At 37.7% G+C, this 16,192-nt stretch overlaps 1 protein-coding gene across 3 annotated transcripts in view; it reads left to right on the plus strand.

Annotated features, from left to right (window-relative positions):
* Positions 1 to 15,731, plus strand: part of LOC143027327 (diacylglycerol lipase-beta-like) — a 418,191-nt gene extending 402,460 nt beyond the window's left edge. Inside the window, exon 17 of one of the 3 annotated variants that reach the window (XM_076188602.1) lies at positions 14,375 to 15,731. In XM_076188602.1, coding sequence (XP_076044717.1) covers positions 14,375 to 14,534 — 160 coding nt within the window. In that variant the 3' untranslated portion in view covers positions 14,535 to 15,731. The remainder of the gene's footprint in view (positions 1 to 14,374) is intronic. The other 2 variants (XM_076188608.1, XM_076188638.1) reach the window with 2 other exon arrangements.
* The last annotated feature ends 461 nt before the right edge of the window (positions 15,732 to 16,192 follow it).

Genomic DNA, 16,192 nt, shown 5'->3' on the forward strand with positions numbered 1-16,192 from the left:
GAAAGATAGTTGCAGTGCAAAGTGCCAAGAAAATGAGGAGAAATAAGGAAGGATGAAGTGAAGACTGTTAAGGCACCTGGTCTGGATGGATGTCATGCAGAATGTCAAGAAATGTGGGAGATAAGCCAGCTGTTGTCGCAGAATCAGAGGAGGGATTGAGGAAGTTAGTGACAGAGTTTGGGAAAGTATGTGAAAGAAGGAAGTTGAAGATAAATGTAGGTAAAAGTAAGGTGATGAGATGCACAAGGGGTGAAAGTGGCAGCAGACTGGAAGTGAGTATTAAGGGAGAGAGACTGGAGGAAGTGGTTAGTTTTAGATACTTTGGTGCAAATGTGGCAGGAAAGGGAGGAGTGGAGGTGGAGGTAGAATGTAGATTGAGAGAAGTGAGTAAATGCCTTGGTGGATTAAAAAGTGTAATGAGAAATAGACATTTGGGAATGGATGCTAAGAGGAGATTGTATGAAGGAGGGGGCGACCTAGGATGAGATGGATGGATGGGGTAAAAGGGGTTTTGGGGAAGAGGGGAATGTCTGTTGAGGAAGGATGGGAGAGGACAGAAGACAGGGGTGAATGGGGAATGGTTGTATATGGATGATATTGTGATGCATGAGGTGGAATGGATTGGGGTTGAGGGAGTATGTGTGAGAAAAATTTGAATCAGCCCAAAGGGATTTCTCCTCACCTTCTCCTTTTCTACATGAGGGGATGGAGAGGGAGGGTCACCTTGCTGTGGATGTGCTGTATCTTGTGACACTGCTTCTGACCCAGGGCAATGGACAAGATGCAGGGATGACCCATCATCCAGGAGCTGCCAAGATAAGAAGAAGGGAAGGGGTGGAGGGGAGTGGAGTGTGATAGGGATAGAATGGGTGGGAATGTTTTTTATGCCTTTGCTTTTTGGCTACCTTCCTTATAAGGAGGAAAAAGCCTTTGGTATATGCTTGTATGTACCTCCCTGTACATTGCCCTGTATTCAGCTTTCAGATCAATTAGTTCTTCTATCTGTTCTTTTTTTTTATGACATGATGGAAGATGCAATAAGTTTGCAGATGATGCAAAAATCATGAGAAAACTGAGAAACAAGGAGGACTTTAGGCTATTGCAAGAAGATCTAAATATGAAAAGAAACTCAAAAAGGGTAACTATAGAAGGGATCTGAATAGAATAGCTTCCCACGTAGACTGGTGGATACCTGGAATAAATTAGATAAGGAAACATTGATGCTGAAAGATCCAAGATGGGTCACCACAAGCATAACTCCCTTCCTGTATAATACAACTAGGTAGATACAAAGATTGTCCAAATTGGAACTGCCAACTCTGGAGCAAAGAAGAGAAAGAGGAGATCTACTAATTATAGAATCATGAAAGGAATACAAATCCTAGAGATGATTTATTGAAATGGGACAATGGAAAAACAAGAGGACATGAAAAACTCAAAAAGGATACTTATAGAAGAGATCTGAAAAAGAATAGCTTCCCACACAGAGTGGTGGATACCTGGAATAAATTAGATAAGGCAACAGTGTATGCAAATACTATTCAAGAATTTAAGATTATATTTGATGTTGAAAGATACAAAGATGGGTCACTAGGAGCATAGCTTCCTTCCTGTATGATACAACTAGGTAAATACAACTAAGTGCAAGTAAATACAATATTTACATGGATCCAAGAATGGACAATAATTTTCAGTACCAAAAAATGCAGTTTTGGAAATGGGTAACAGCTCTAAAAGACCATCCTTGAGTGCAAAGAGAAGGAGCTAAGCAAGATTGAGAGAATACAAAGAGTAGCAACCGAACTGGTTCCCAGCCTGGCAGATAAACCATATGGAAAGATACCAAAACAACTGTATTTGACAGTGTTAAAAGATCAAAGAGAAAGAGGCAATATGATTTTAGTATTTATGTCTCGGTCCTGGCAGTGAAGCAAATCAAGAGCTAGGTATAGTGACAGATCAGAGGTAAGCTACAGAAAAACCAAAGTACACACTAACCAAATAGTGGAGGGAGAAGAGATTGATTCTGATGATAGCCCACTTAATTGTGGATCAGTAGTCCTCTGAGGCAAATGGTGATGCTATTACAAACTCAGATGGGGAGCAATAAGTTATAATGGCTGAATTAGATGTCAAACTGCCAAGTGTCTCAAGGAAAGTCACTCTCAAAGTGAAAGCTGATACCAGATCAAATTGAAACATTCTACCTATAAGATGTTTACTCCAGATGTACCTGAATGCTGATGTGAATTTTTCAGGTAAACTGAAACTGATGCTTGCAAAACTTACAGCAGTGAATGATATCAACATTCTCACTTATGGTACTTTAGAAATGCTGTCAAGCCTGGATAAATCTCCAGATGTCAAGTTACTCTTCTCTGTGATACAACTGGCCCGGTAATTTTGTCGTGCAATGCCTGTGAGGTTCTTGGAATTATTTCAGAAAAAGAAAGCACAAACATCTCCAGCATCAAGGAAAAAATTGAAATACCAGAGCCTATCCCTATCTCAGATGTTGGAACAATGGGAAAGTTGTAACATGAGTGTTTTGGAGAGATGGGTGAGATGAAAGGTGAATGCTATATTGAACTCAAACAGGATTCTTGTCCTGTAATTAACCCACCAAGAAAGTATCCTATTCAGTCAAGGCAGTGGTTCTCAAACTATGGGTCGCGATCCAAAGTTGGGTCCCGAGATCAATTTTGATGGGTCGCAGGGACACAGAAAATTCTCACGTTTTCAGAGTATTTCAAATACTTGACCAGTTAATTTTTCTTTCAACCGCACATTACTTATGTAATGTGTGTTCATCCTCTGTTAATTTAGGTTTGTTAAAAAAAAAAATGTACACATTATTTTTTTTCCAAAGTAAAGGGTATATATCACTGTCCATTTTGTTTCTCTTTACTTTATTCTGGGTCGTGAAGGATTGAAATGTTCCGAATAAGGTTACTTACGAAAAAGTTTGAGAACCACTGAGTTAAGGGATGAGATCATTGAAAAAATTGGAGAACTGGAAAGGATGCAGGTTGGAAGAAAATGTCCTGAGGATGAAACTTCAGACTGGATACATGCACAGGCTTTTACAAGAAAAGCATCAGGAGAACTTCATGTGTTTTGACCCACAGTAAATATAACAAAAGAAAAAATTAAAAGGTGTATAGAGAAACTCAAAGTTAATAAAACACCAGGGCCTGACGGTTGGCGTCCTAGAATCTTAAAGGAAATAAAAATTGAGATTGCTGGTCCATTAGAAATTATTTTCAAGAAATCCATCATATCCGGAGATGTCCCAAGAGAATGGAAGCTAGCTAACGTTACTCCCATATTCAAAAAAGGTGACAAAAAGAAACCAAATAACTATAGGCCTATAAGTTTGACTTCAATCGTAGGAAAAATAATGGAAAATATCATCAGAGATGCTATCGAACATCATTTAGAAAGTAACCGTTTGATAAATGATAGCCAGCATGGTTTCAGACGGAAACGTTCTTGCGTGACTAACTTACTCGAATTCTACAACACAGTTATCTCGAATTATGACAAAAGAAACAATATAGATTTAAGGGGATGGTCCATCAGAAAATCACGAAAAAATACACAAAAATACGAAATTCTGAAAATATTTCCTCTAAAAGTGTTGCTCATAAGCTATCTCGTGGCTGAGTGTGGAAGCTGTATCTTGAATTTTACTATCTAAAAAAAATATAATACAGTACCCCCCCACCCTACTGTGGCTGGGTCGTGTGCGCTGCGTACTGCATATTACGTTTTCTGTTGTTACATATATTTGCTAACAAAAGAAGCTGTGTATTTTGCACAATATTTATGCTTTTGTATGATAAATAATAGCATACAAGCTAATATGTTGATAGGTGCTGTGACAGATGCTGTGACAGTTGACACAGTATTATGGGAAGGCAATACGTGATTGTGTGAATACTGACGTTCAGACAATGCGTAAAGCTATCATGGCCTCCTACCTGCATTCTGTCAGCACAGATGAGAAGCCATTGCATTCTTACTGTCCTAAGGGAGAAGACTCGTGGTGTTTTTTTCCAGAGAGCACTAGCCAGGCAAGAGGAACCGGAGTCTCACAGAGTCAAGAAGCCGTTCCTGGCGAAGATTCCCACTGAGAAGCGGAAATCCATCCTGGCAATATATCAAGACCTCACCTCTACAGAGCTTTTAGAGAAATGCCTCAAGGGAAGGACACAAAACCAAAATGAAAGCTTCCATGCAAAGATCTGGGCTTTGAGTTCAAAGAGGAAGTTTGCATCAGCAGCTCGAGTTTAATTCTGTGCTCAAGTTGCAGTTCTGAACCACATCTTTGGTTATGAACTTGCATATATGCCATCAGCAAGAGGGACAACAACCAGTGATGCCATAAAACAGCTTAGGATGGCAGATAAAGATCGTCTGTTGCCAAAGATGCATCGTGCCAAGAAAAGGAAAAGTGCAATATAACCCTGGTGGATACTAACTGGATTCATCATATAAACCTGTAATTATAATTAATCAAAAGCTGGCAACAAAGAGTAGGGTTGTGCCTATGATACCCTTTCAACACCATAACATCCTAAATGATGAAAGGGGACCAGTAACCATGAACAAAAAAACTATGACGCTCATTCCTGAAAAATTTGATTTTTGCACATTTAACTTGATTCATATCCAAAACGCCTTCACTGATTTTTAACTGCAAATCCTTTTCAAATTCAGCATAATTGGGAGAACATTTGGAGGCAGATTTATGTCCTGTCAAGGACTAGTAGGATTTTTTCATATATACATTTTTTTTTTTCATCCACTTACATTGGATTTTTTTTTTTTTCTCATAACAGACTGATCAGAACATCATAATTCTGCCTCTGTTTCTTCATCTATCTTAGCCCATTATAAAGACAAAAAATAATCAATATCCAGTCAAAGGTCTATCCTCTGAATCAATTTCAAAATTTTCAAAAATTACCCCTCGAAAATTAAAATAAATCACAATAAAAAAAAAGTGTAAGCATAAATGACTTGAAAACTCGGTGGTATTTTCTCTAAGACAAGACAGTTACTAGAAAAAAATCTCAGCCACTTTCACCCCAAACTAAAAAAGTTCAATTTTCTAATGGACGATCCCCTTAATATATCTAGACTTTGCAAAAGCTTTTGATGCCATCCCACACGAAAGACTACTTACTAAATTAGCTTCGTACGGAATAAGTGGTAGCCTATTAAGTTGGACTAGTAATTGGTTGAATGATCGAAAACAGAGAATTGTTTTAAATGGAAAAACTTCTAGATGGAAAAATGTTACAAGTGGAGTTCCTCAGGGTTCCGTTCTTGGGCCACTTCTATTCATAGTATATATAAATGATATAGACCATGGACAAAAATCTACTATTTCCAAATTTGCTGATGATACAAAACTGTGCGGAATGGCAAATGATCACTTAAATCAATTAGATATTCAAGAAGATTTACATAAATGACAGCAATGGTCTGAAAAGTGGCTAATGAAATTTAACACAAGGAAATGCAAGGTAATGCACATAAGTAAAAATAACAGTAAGTACGATTACAAGTTATTTGGAAATTTGTTAACAAAAGTGGATAGTGAAAAGGATCTTGGCATAATTATCAGTAACGATGTCAAATCATCCAAGCAGTGTATTTCAGCCTCTGAGAAAGCAAATAAGATTCTAGGACTGATTGCACGATCTTTTGTTTCAAAAGTCCATCACTCGTTAACAAGTTATATAAATCGTTAGTTCGTCCACATTTGGAATATGCTGTTTCCGTATGGTCACCGAATCTCATTAAAGACATTGACAGACTGGAAAAAATACAACGGCGAGCCACAAAACTGATTCCAAATATCAAAAATAAATCATACGAAAATCGACTAAAACACATGAATCTGTTTTCCTTAAAAAAGCGTAGACTCAGAGGTGACTTGATACAGGTCTTTAATATTTTAAAGGGAATTGACAACATCAAAAGTGACAAAATTTTCACATTGAATGAAAATCCGACAAGAAACAATGGTCTCAAACTGTCCAGAAATAGATTCAATTTGGAAGTAGGTAGAAACAACTTTGCCAACCGTGTAGTTAATGAATGGAATAAACTTCCTGCACAGGTAGTGCGATGTAGTTCAGTTCAAAGCTTTAAGAATCATTTAGATAAATACCTAAGTAATATGCTGTAATTATAATTTATCTTATATTATTTGTTTTTGTTTTGTTATCATTTGTCTGTGATTTTCATTTATTATTAGTTATATGTCAATTATTATTTACTATTTACCTGTTTGTTTATTATTTAACTATACCTATGCATTTATTTATGTATTTTATTTGTTATTTACATTGTTATAGTTTTTATTTATTATTTTATTATTTATATGATTTTTTTTCGCATCTGACCTAGATATGGATCAAAAGGTCTCCTGTCAGCATGCTCCGCATTTGTAATCCTTTGTAATCCTTTGTAAAGGAGGCAAAGAGGAGAGCAGATGTGAAATGGGGTAAGACTATGACAGAAAATTTTGAAAATAATAAAAAGATGTTTTGGAAAGAAATTAAGAGAAGAAGAGGTGAATCAAGTAGAGAAGAAAAGATAAAAGGTGCAGATGGAGATATGACAATGGAAGAGAAGGCAGTAAGAGGAAGATGGGCAGAGTATTTTAGGGAATTGCTAAATGTGAAGGAAGATGGGGAGGGAAAGATAGTTGCAGTGCAAAGTGCCAAGAAAATGACCATGATGAATGAGGAAAATGGAGGAGAAATAAGGAAGGATGAAGTGAAGACTGTTGTTAAGATGATGAGAGCAGGTAAGGCACCTGGTCTGGATGGATGTCATGCAGAATGTCAGAAAAAAGGAGGTACAGTGATGGTTATTTAACATTTGTTTCAGAGAGGGTAGAGTGCTGGAGGACTGGAGGAGTGCCTGCATAGTTCCACTTTACAAGGGAAAAGGGGACAAGTGTGAGTGTAGTAGTTTTAGAGGTATTAGCTTGTTAAGTGTAGTTGGGAAGGCTTACGGGAGGTTCTTGATTGAGAGGATTAGAAGAGGAACAGTGTGGGTTTAGGACAGGTAGAGGTTGCATAGATCAGATTTTTGTGGTAAGACAGATATGTGAGAAAGCTATAGGAAAAGGTAAGGATGTTTTTTTGGCTTTTATGGATTTGGAAAAGGCTTATGACAGGATAGACAGGAAGGCACTGTGGGAGGTATTGCAGATATACAGGATAGGAGGAAAGCTTTTAGGAATTGTTAAGAGTTTTTACTATAGTAGTAGAGCATGTGTCAGAATTAGAAGTGGAGAGAGTGAGTGGTTTGAGGTAAAGGTTGGACTTCATCAGGGATGTGTTATGTCACCCTGGCTGTTCAATTTATACATGGATGGGGTGATGTGAGAGGTAAATACAAGGCTAAGGGGTCAGGGATTGGAGATGGTTAAAGAAAATGGAGAAATGTGGGAATATTTGGAATATGCTGTTTCCATACGGTCACCGAATCTCATTAAAGATACTGACAGACTGGAAAAAATACAACGGCGAGCCACAAAACTGATTCCAAATATAAGAAATAAATCATACGAACATCGACTAAAACATATGAATCTGTATTCCCTAAAAAAGCGTGGACTCAGAGGTGACTTGATACAGGTCTTTAAAATTCTAAAGGGAAGTGACATCAAAAGTGACAAAATTTTCACATTGAATGAGAATCCGAAAAGAAACAATGGTCTTAAACTGTCCAGAAATAGATTCAATTTGGAAGTAGGTAGAAACAACTTCGCCAACCGTGTAGTTAACCTCTTCACTATGGGGCACCTCGCATGTCTGGCAGCATTAGCTGCCCGACGTGCGATGTTTCGTCATAATAATCGCATTATAAAAGATAAAGTCAGTGCTCAATCGTTCGTTCTCTTTCACCCGTGTATTTTGATAACCATAGAAAATTGATGAAGCCAGTTTAGAGAGAATGAAAATTACATAGGCACAACTACAATAAATATAATCAAGATGGCGACGTCGGCATCATCGAGTACCCACTTGCTCCTCATGCCGCCTACGTAGGCGTCACCGTATTGAAGTGGTTAATGAATGGAATAAACTTCCTGCACAGGTAGTGCAATGTAGTTCAGTTCAAAGCTTTAAAAATCATTAAGATAAACACCTAAGCAAGATGCTGTAATGATTATAATTCATTTCATATTATTTGTTTTTGTTTTGTTATCATTTGTCTGTTTTGATTTTCATTGATCATTAGTTATATGTCAATTCATTATTATTTACTATTTACCTGTTTGTTTATTATCTAACTATACCTGTGCATTCATTTATGTATTCTATTTGTTATTTACATTATTATAGTTTTTATTTATTAATTTATTATGATTTTTTTCATCCGACCTAGATATGGACCAAAAGGTCTCCTGGCTGCATGCTCCGCCTTTGTAATCCTTTGACCCCCAAAAAGTTGAACATTGCCATAAAGAGAACACATAATAAATTAACTATTGATGAGATAAGCAACAAAATGTTGGGAAGCGTGTTTTATTCAAAGATGCCAAAAATGGCTACTGGTCAATCAAAATTGATGAGGAAAATAGTAAGCTGTGCACTTTCCAAAGTCCTGCTGGGAAGTACCAATTGGTTCACCTGCCGTATACCCCTAGTGTTTCACAAGATATTTTCCAGTGTCAGATGGATATGATCCTAAGGAAAGTAGGAGATGGTGTGATTGGTATTGCAGACAATGCTGTAGTTTATGATAGAAACCTAGAGGAACACGATTGAAACCTCCATAAACTCATGAAGATTGCCAAAGAAGAAAGTTTGGTTTCTTAACCTGAGAAATGCTGCTTGTGACAACATACTATTATTCTTTTTGGTCTTGTTTGATAAAAGGATGGTATGCAGCCAGATTGAAGAAAGTGTGATGAAATCCACACTTGATCTCCTCCCACTAACATCCAGGAACTGCAATTTTTATTTTAGATTTAGTGCAGTATTTAAGTCCATTTGTACCCATGATGACAGAGGAAACCAAAGTTTTATGCCAATTGCTGAAGAAAGAAGTACCTTACAAGTGGAGCATTGATCACCAGAGATTATTTGAAGAACTCAAGCAATCCATACTGACACAAAGTTACATTATTTTGACACAGGCCCAGTCACCCTAGAAGTGGATGCCTCTCAACATGGATTGGGAGCATCCTTAATACAAAATAGAAAGCCTATTGCTTTTGAATATAGCAAGGCTGTCACAGTGATTAGTGACCATAAGCCATTTGAAAGTATTTAGCTTAAAAAATTAAGTACCTCCAAGGGCAAAGAATGCCTATGTTGGAACAGCATGATTAAGGATATTACTGAGTATATGAGTGATTGCTGAGAATGTCTTTTAAATGACAAAGCATACCCAAATGAACCTACGTTGTTATTACACTGAACTCTAAGATGTCTGTGGCAGCTAATCTTATCAGATCTTTTTGAACTGGATGGCCAGCATTATGTTCTGGTTGCAAATAATTTTAGCGAGATGCCTTTTTGTCAAACTAGGCCAGAATATGACATCTGAAACAGTTGTAAATTTTCTTGAAGAATTATTCAGCATCCACAGCCCATGTCAGGTACTGTATTCTGACACTGGCCCCCAATATTCATCCACTGAGTTTAAAAGGCTCATTGAGGAATGGGATAGTGTACATGTTTCCAGCTGTCCCAGGTATGCGCAGTCTAAAGGCTTCATAGAAAAGATGGTGTAGTGAAAGGTATCTTGATGAAAGCTAAAATGTCTAGATCAGCGAAAAAAAAATACACGGGAGCAACGTGCGATTTCGCTCGGGAAAGTTCCAATGTCGCTCTCGCAAATCCAATAGCGGGAGCAATCCCCCACAAAAAAAATCACTCCCACGGCAAGATTCAATGCTTTTCATGCATTATCCATCATTTGGCAATCCCTGAATCCCATCATCATTGATGAAAGGATCAGAGCAAACATAATTTATGTGATCAATCATTGCATTATCAATCGATATCATAAACGCAGTGCATCAATCAACTTTAATTTGTTGATGTATGTACATATGTGTACGTGGTATAGCTGCTAGAGTTCAATGGCTTACCTAGCCCTAGCTTCATATCAGCTGCATGCGCGCGTATACTAGTACATGTTGACTAGACTCTACATAATGTCGCTAGTTGCGAATTGCATGGTACCTGTATGCAGGGAAGTTCATTGGTTGCATGCAGCTAGCTGCCCAATCAACGTGCTGACTACATGTACAATGCACCATACCCAATACCACATCACCGCATGCATATGTACACTGTACATATGCAAACTCACTCGAGGCCTAGGAGGGAAACTGGAAAATCCCATTTATAACCTCGTTCGCGTATTTATGAGAAAACAAAATAGAGTCAAATGTTTGGTTAGTAATTGAAAGTAGATAAATTTAAGTATAAATATGAACATTTGATAATGATATATTTAGTTCATAAATATGGATCTTTGGAGGGAGAATAAAGAATACAAAAATAAAAAATGATTTGTTGGCTAGCTTAGGTTTACGGTAGCTAGGTCTACGTTCATACATCACGTCCATGCCAAACTTTCGATGATCGTACATCATGGAGCAATTTCTAGTGAAGCGAGTGAAGATGAGTGAAGATGGTTTGCCCTCAGATTCAGTCTTTTCAGAATCTAGGGAGAGTGTTTTGATGGCAGGAACCACTTCTGGACCAGCAAAGCCTAATTCAGACTCTACGGGCAAGGGCCAAGGAAAACAAAAACCAGTAAAGCTTGAATCTACTATACACTCGTGGAACCTAGAAGTTATTTTTCATGCACATGAGTAATGAGTAATGAGTTGGCCTTCCAATAGCTTGAAGGAAATCGAACCTGCAAAAACATGGCTCTGGAAGTATCAAAAATGGCTCTGGTGAAATTTAGACAAAAAATGAAAAATGGCTCTGGTGAAATTTAGACAAAAATGAAAAATGGCTCTGGGGAAAAAAAAAAAAAAAAAAATTCCCTGGTCTAGATCTAATATGTATAAGGCTCTGCAAACCTACAGTGTGTCCTTTCTCAAATGGCATGAAAAGTCCTACTGAACTATTATTCCTGAGGAAAATAACAAGTGATCTTCCTGTCAAGATGGAAACAACTCTTGACATCCTGGATCATCATTTCAAGCTCCAGGAGATTAAGGAAAAATCAAAGCTTGAATATGACTCTCATACACAGAGTTAAGTGAACTGTTGTCAGGCATGAAGGTCCTTGTACAAGATGGTAAAACATGGTTTGCTGTTACAGTCAAGTCCAAAAATCCTGAGTGGTGTTACACCATAGTTACCTGACAGACATGAAATTCAAAGGAACCGCAAGTTTTTGAAGGAACTTGCAGAGAAAGCTTCACAGAAATTTACATTCAGAAGTCTACTAGCTGATGACCCACCAGTCATCTTAGACAAGCCCAAGCCGAGTCCCAAAGCAGTAAGTTTTGATGAGTGTAGAAATGTCACACATATTATCCCCAAGTCTCCTAACAGAAATCCACCAGCTACCACTTCAGGAGGGAGGCCAAAACAGAATATCACAAAGCCAATATGCTACAAAGAAGACATGATATAGACTATTCTTTTTTTATATAAAAGAAAATTTTCTATTTCATGTGCTTTTTTTTTTCTAATGGATAAATGAATGTTGGTATTATGTGATTCTCTTTCAAGGCAGAGGTACTCATTTGATTTCCTCTCAGATGTATATAATTTTTTTGCCACATTTTGATAAGTTTGAATTGTTTTGATTTTTTATAGTATTCAGAATTTTGTGTTTAAGGGGTTAAGATAAAATATTTTTAAATGTTGTATGATTCATGTTTTGCTTATAACCACTTGGGAGTGTGTGCTGGACCAAGATGTCTGCCTCTATGTACTTCTCATTCTCATTATAGCCAAGATAAGAGGGAGGGTGGAATATATAGGAAATGGAATGGGTGGGAGTGGTTTCTATGCCCTTTTTCTTTTTGGCCACCCTCCGTGTAGGGGGGAAAAGCCTTGGTATATGTATGTATTTACCTAGTTGTATTCTGCAGGAAGGGGAGCTATGCTCGTGGTGTCCTGCCTTTGTATCTCGCAGTGTCTAGTTTGCTTTTAAACTCATAAATGGTTTTTGCACATACTATTTCATTGTCCAGTTTGTTCCGTGGGAGTGTGTGTTGGACCAAAATGTCTGCCTCTTTGTACTTCTTATTCTCATTATAGCCAACATGGATTTATCCCAATATTTATTACACTACCCATTAAAACAGGGTGATAGCTGAAATTTAATGTCTTTAGGCTGAGAAGAAATTGTTCTAGTTTTATGTTTGCCCATTGGTCTTTGTGTGATAAGTCAGACTGGGATACGAGTTCAGATCACGTGCCAGTATGTAGTTTGTTAGTGGGTGGTATGTAAATATACATTAAACCTTCTATAAGTTGGATCAACTGGGGGGACCCCTTGTCAAGATATCTAAGGATCTGATATATCGGATGTCTATAGATGTGTGTTCCTGCTGCATACCCCAAATCACTAAAACATTAGTTATCATCAAAATTTTATATACTACAGATAATAATTGTATTTATGTATAACACTGAAGAGGTGGATGCAACTGACTCATCAGACTGTGTACATTACCTCTTGCATGATGTGGAGGACAGTGGCTTGAAAAATGAGCAGATTTTTGGTTGAACTTGCTTTGTATGCTGCAGCTTGAGAATCTTCATCCTCATGATGTGCAGCCTCTCATAGTGTTCAGCCAAAGGCTTCTCAATGAGTCTGAGGCAGGTTGAAATTTCTTCTACCCCAACTGCTAGAGATGGGCCCCATTGAGCACCTCTTTCCTCTTCTTCTACCTCCTCCTCTTCCTCCAGTTCATTCTGCAAACTACCAGCTATCTCCTCATCAGTCATGTGGTGGTAACCAGGCACATTAAAGTCCTCCTGCTCCCACTCCACCAGCTCCTGCTCAGTTTCTCCTTGTCCAGCTTCAAGCATCATGTCCACCATACTTGAAGTTTCAAACCCCTCAAAATCATCTTTGATTGCTTCTAGAGTTTTAGGGGTCTTTAGTAGCTTGCACAAGTCATTCCTAAGAGTTGACAGGGGCACCTTCTTCCAAGCCTCGGCCCAGTGGAATATTGCATCTTTCACTATTTTCTTGGTTCATCCATCCCATCCTCAACCACAACAAGGCACTGCTCAAAGAAAATGTTCAAGTAATGCCTTTTGGCATTTTCAATGATGCCATGATCCATGGGTTGGATTGTCAATGTAGTGTTGGGAGGGAGGAACAATGTCTTTATGCAGCCATCCTTACTAAACAGTCTGGATGATGACAGGTGAGTTGGATGGTTTCTTACAGGCAGGTCAAAGTGCTGTTCAAACCATTCTTCATCAGTGGCCTGGTTGAACCAGGCCACTGATGTACACCTGGAACTCTAATAGCCCTTCCTTCTCCATCAACTCATGCAATAAAAGGCTCCACAGCTTTAGCATCAGCACTCAGCAGCTCACCAGTGATCGCCTGGTTCACAATACCATGGTGCCTCCTGAACTGCCACAGCCAGCCATAATTGTACTTAAAATCTTGGATCCCAAGGTAGTTTGCTTGTTGTGCAGCATTTTGAATGTCCAGGCCTCTTACAGGAAGCCCCTCAGGGTGGAGTTTTTGTTTTTTTTTTTTTTTTTTTTTTTTACAACTACCTTTATTCAGTCCTTGGCCTGTAAACTGTAAAATATCATGGGGAGTCAATCTTTTAAGGTCAAATCGGGTCATGAGGTCCCCCCTCTTGGTGCCTTTCTCATACAACTCAGACCTTCAATTTATCACCCATGCTAAGACTTTCCTTCTTTCCTTTTCCTGACAGTGTAGAAGTCACAGCATTAGCCTTGGAAGCCATCATGAAGTACATATAGGTTAATGGGTGAATAACACAAGTTATAAGGAATGACTGTTTGACCATGTGTCCAATCAGTAGAGTGACACAAGGTAAACTGTCCGAGGACAATTGCATGGGTGGCTGGTTTGACAGGAAACTGGACCAGATGACCGTCACATATGTTACTATCATCTGATTTAGATGAAAATAATCCAGTGGCTATAAAGAATCAGGTTTATCTGATTTCCAACTTATAGAGGGTTTCCTGTACAAAATTACTTGACTGAAAAGTAAACCAGTCAGAATAATACAATACTTATAAAGTACTTTTGCCACATGTAATGACACTGCTACTTTTCAATGTCCTTTCCATTCTTATTAATTTCCATGTCTATTGCCTGCATAAGATAGAGTGATTTTGATTTGTATTATTGACAGATCTTCAGAGGAGGAGCCCCACCATTGGGAAGCACATTGGGCTGACCCCCAAGAATTCTCTGAACTGCTCATCACTCCAAACATGATGCGCCATCACCTTCCTAAGGAGGTTCTAGAGACTCTCTGGGATGTTGCTACACAGCCATTTGTGCCCAGCTGAGACAAGATAAATAATTTTGCTTATGACATTTCATCCACAAGGAGCTAAGATGGAAGAGACAGGAAATGGGTATTAGATAGGTATTGGATAGATGGATGATGTAAGCTTTGACTTGGCCTCCCCACTTCTAAAGAGGAAAAGAAATTTTCATATATATATATATATATATATATATATATATATATATATATATATATGTTAACATTTGAATATTTAGCCAGCAGGTTCTCCTGTAAGCATATTTGGTTAAAAAAATACAGTGACTTCTGTATTTATGATCTTCTTGATAATCTCTACTTTACGAACTGCAGATTTATGCGTAGAGTTGAGCACAGAAATACTACTGCCAAAAGGCATAGTAAAACACAGTGGAGCATTCTTAATGCATTCACAACGTTTCGTACACTTTGTACATTTTCAAGTGATATTGATTACAATAAAAAAGACATGTTTATATATTGAAAAATATAGGTTTCATGGTGCAGGGTGAGGTCATTTAAAAATTATCAAGGGGGAGGAATGGTGGTGGAACTCCGTGGGATGGTGGAACTCTGTGGGATGGTGGAACTCTGTGGGGAGGTGGAATTCCGTACAGTGGTGGACTTCATAGATGGAATTATGGCAAGGTGTCTTGATTGCAGATTTAATTTTGGAGACTTCTCTTTAATAAGAAGGGCGCGAGAATTTGCAAGCGCTTGGTATCCTGTTCTTGTCCAATAATTTTTGTGTTTTTCCTCAACATTTCCCTTGTTAGAGTGGTGTTGTGGCATGTGATAGTGTGAGTTTTTGGTGTACCATTTTGAAGGTGGAGAGTGATTCTTCTACTAAGTGTTGTTGTGTATCCTATGTATGTACGTCCCTACCCTCCTCATAATTCCATCTATGAAGTCCACCACTGTATGGAATTCCACCTCCCGACGTTCACAAAGTAGAAAGTATCAACAAGATCATGAATACAGATGTTGCTGTATTTTTTAACCATATGTATATATGTATATATATATATATATATTTTATATATATATATATACACACATATGTATATGTATTTACCTAGTTGTATTTTATGGGAAGGGGAGCTATGCTCGTGGTGTCCCGTCTTCATATCTCATTTTATCTAAACTATTTTTAAATTCATGTATTGATTTTGCACACACCACTTTCTCATCTAAATTGTTCCAAGTGTCTATTACTCCGTGAGGAAAGCTGTTCTTTTTCACATTTCTTCTATAGCTGTCTTTCTTGATTTTCTTTATATATATATATATGTATATGTATATATATATACATATATATATATATATATATATATATATATATATATATATATATATATTTATTTACCTAGTTGTATTTTACAGGAAGGGGAGCTATGCTCGTGGGGTCCCGTCTTCATATCTCATTTTATCTAAACTATTTTTAAATTCATGTATTGTTTTTGCACACACCACTTTCTCATCTAACTTGTTCCAACTGTCTATTACTCTGTGAGGAAAGCTGTTCTTTTTCAAATCTCTTCTATAGCTGTCTTTTTTTATTTTCTTTCCGTGTCCTCTTGTATTTCTGTCATCCCATTTTATCAGATTCTCTCTATCAGTAATTTCTAAGCCTTTCATGATTCTGTAAATAGCTATCAAATCTCCTCTCTCTCTTCTTTG

The sequence above is a fragment of the Oratosquilla oratoria genome, chromosome 1 (assembly GCF_046742065.1).
Source record: "Oratosquilla oratoria isolate Oo_2021 chromosome 1, ASM4674206v1, whole genome shotgun sequence".
NCBI classification, from domain to species: domain Eukaryota; kingdom Metazoa; phylum Arthropoda; class Malacostraca; order Stomatopoda; family Squillidae; genus Oratosquilla; species Oratosquilla oratoria.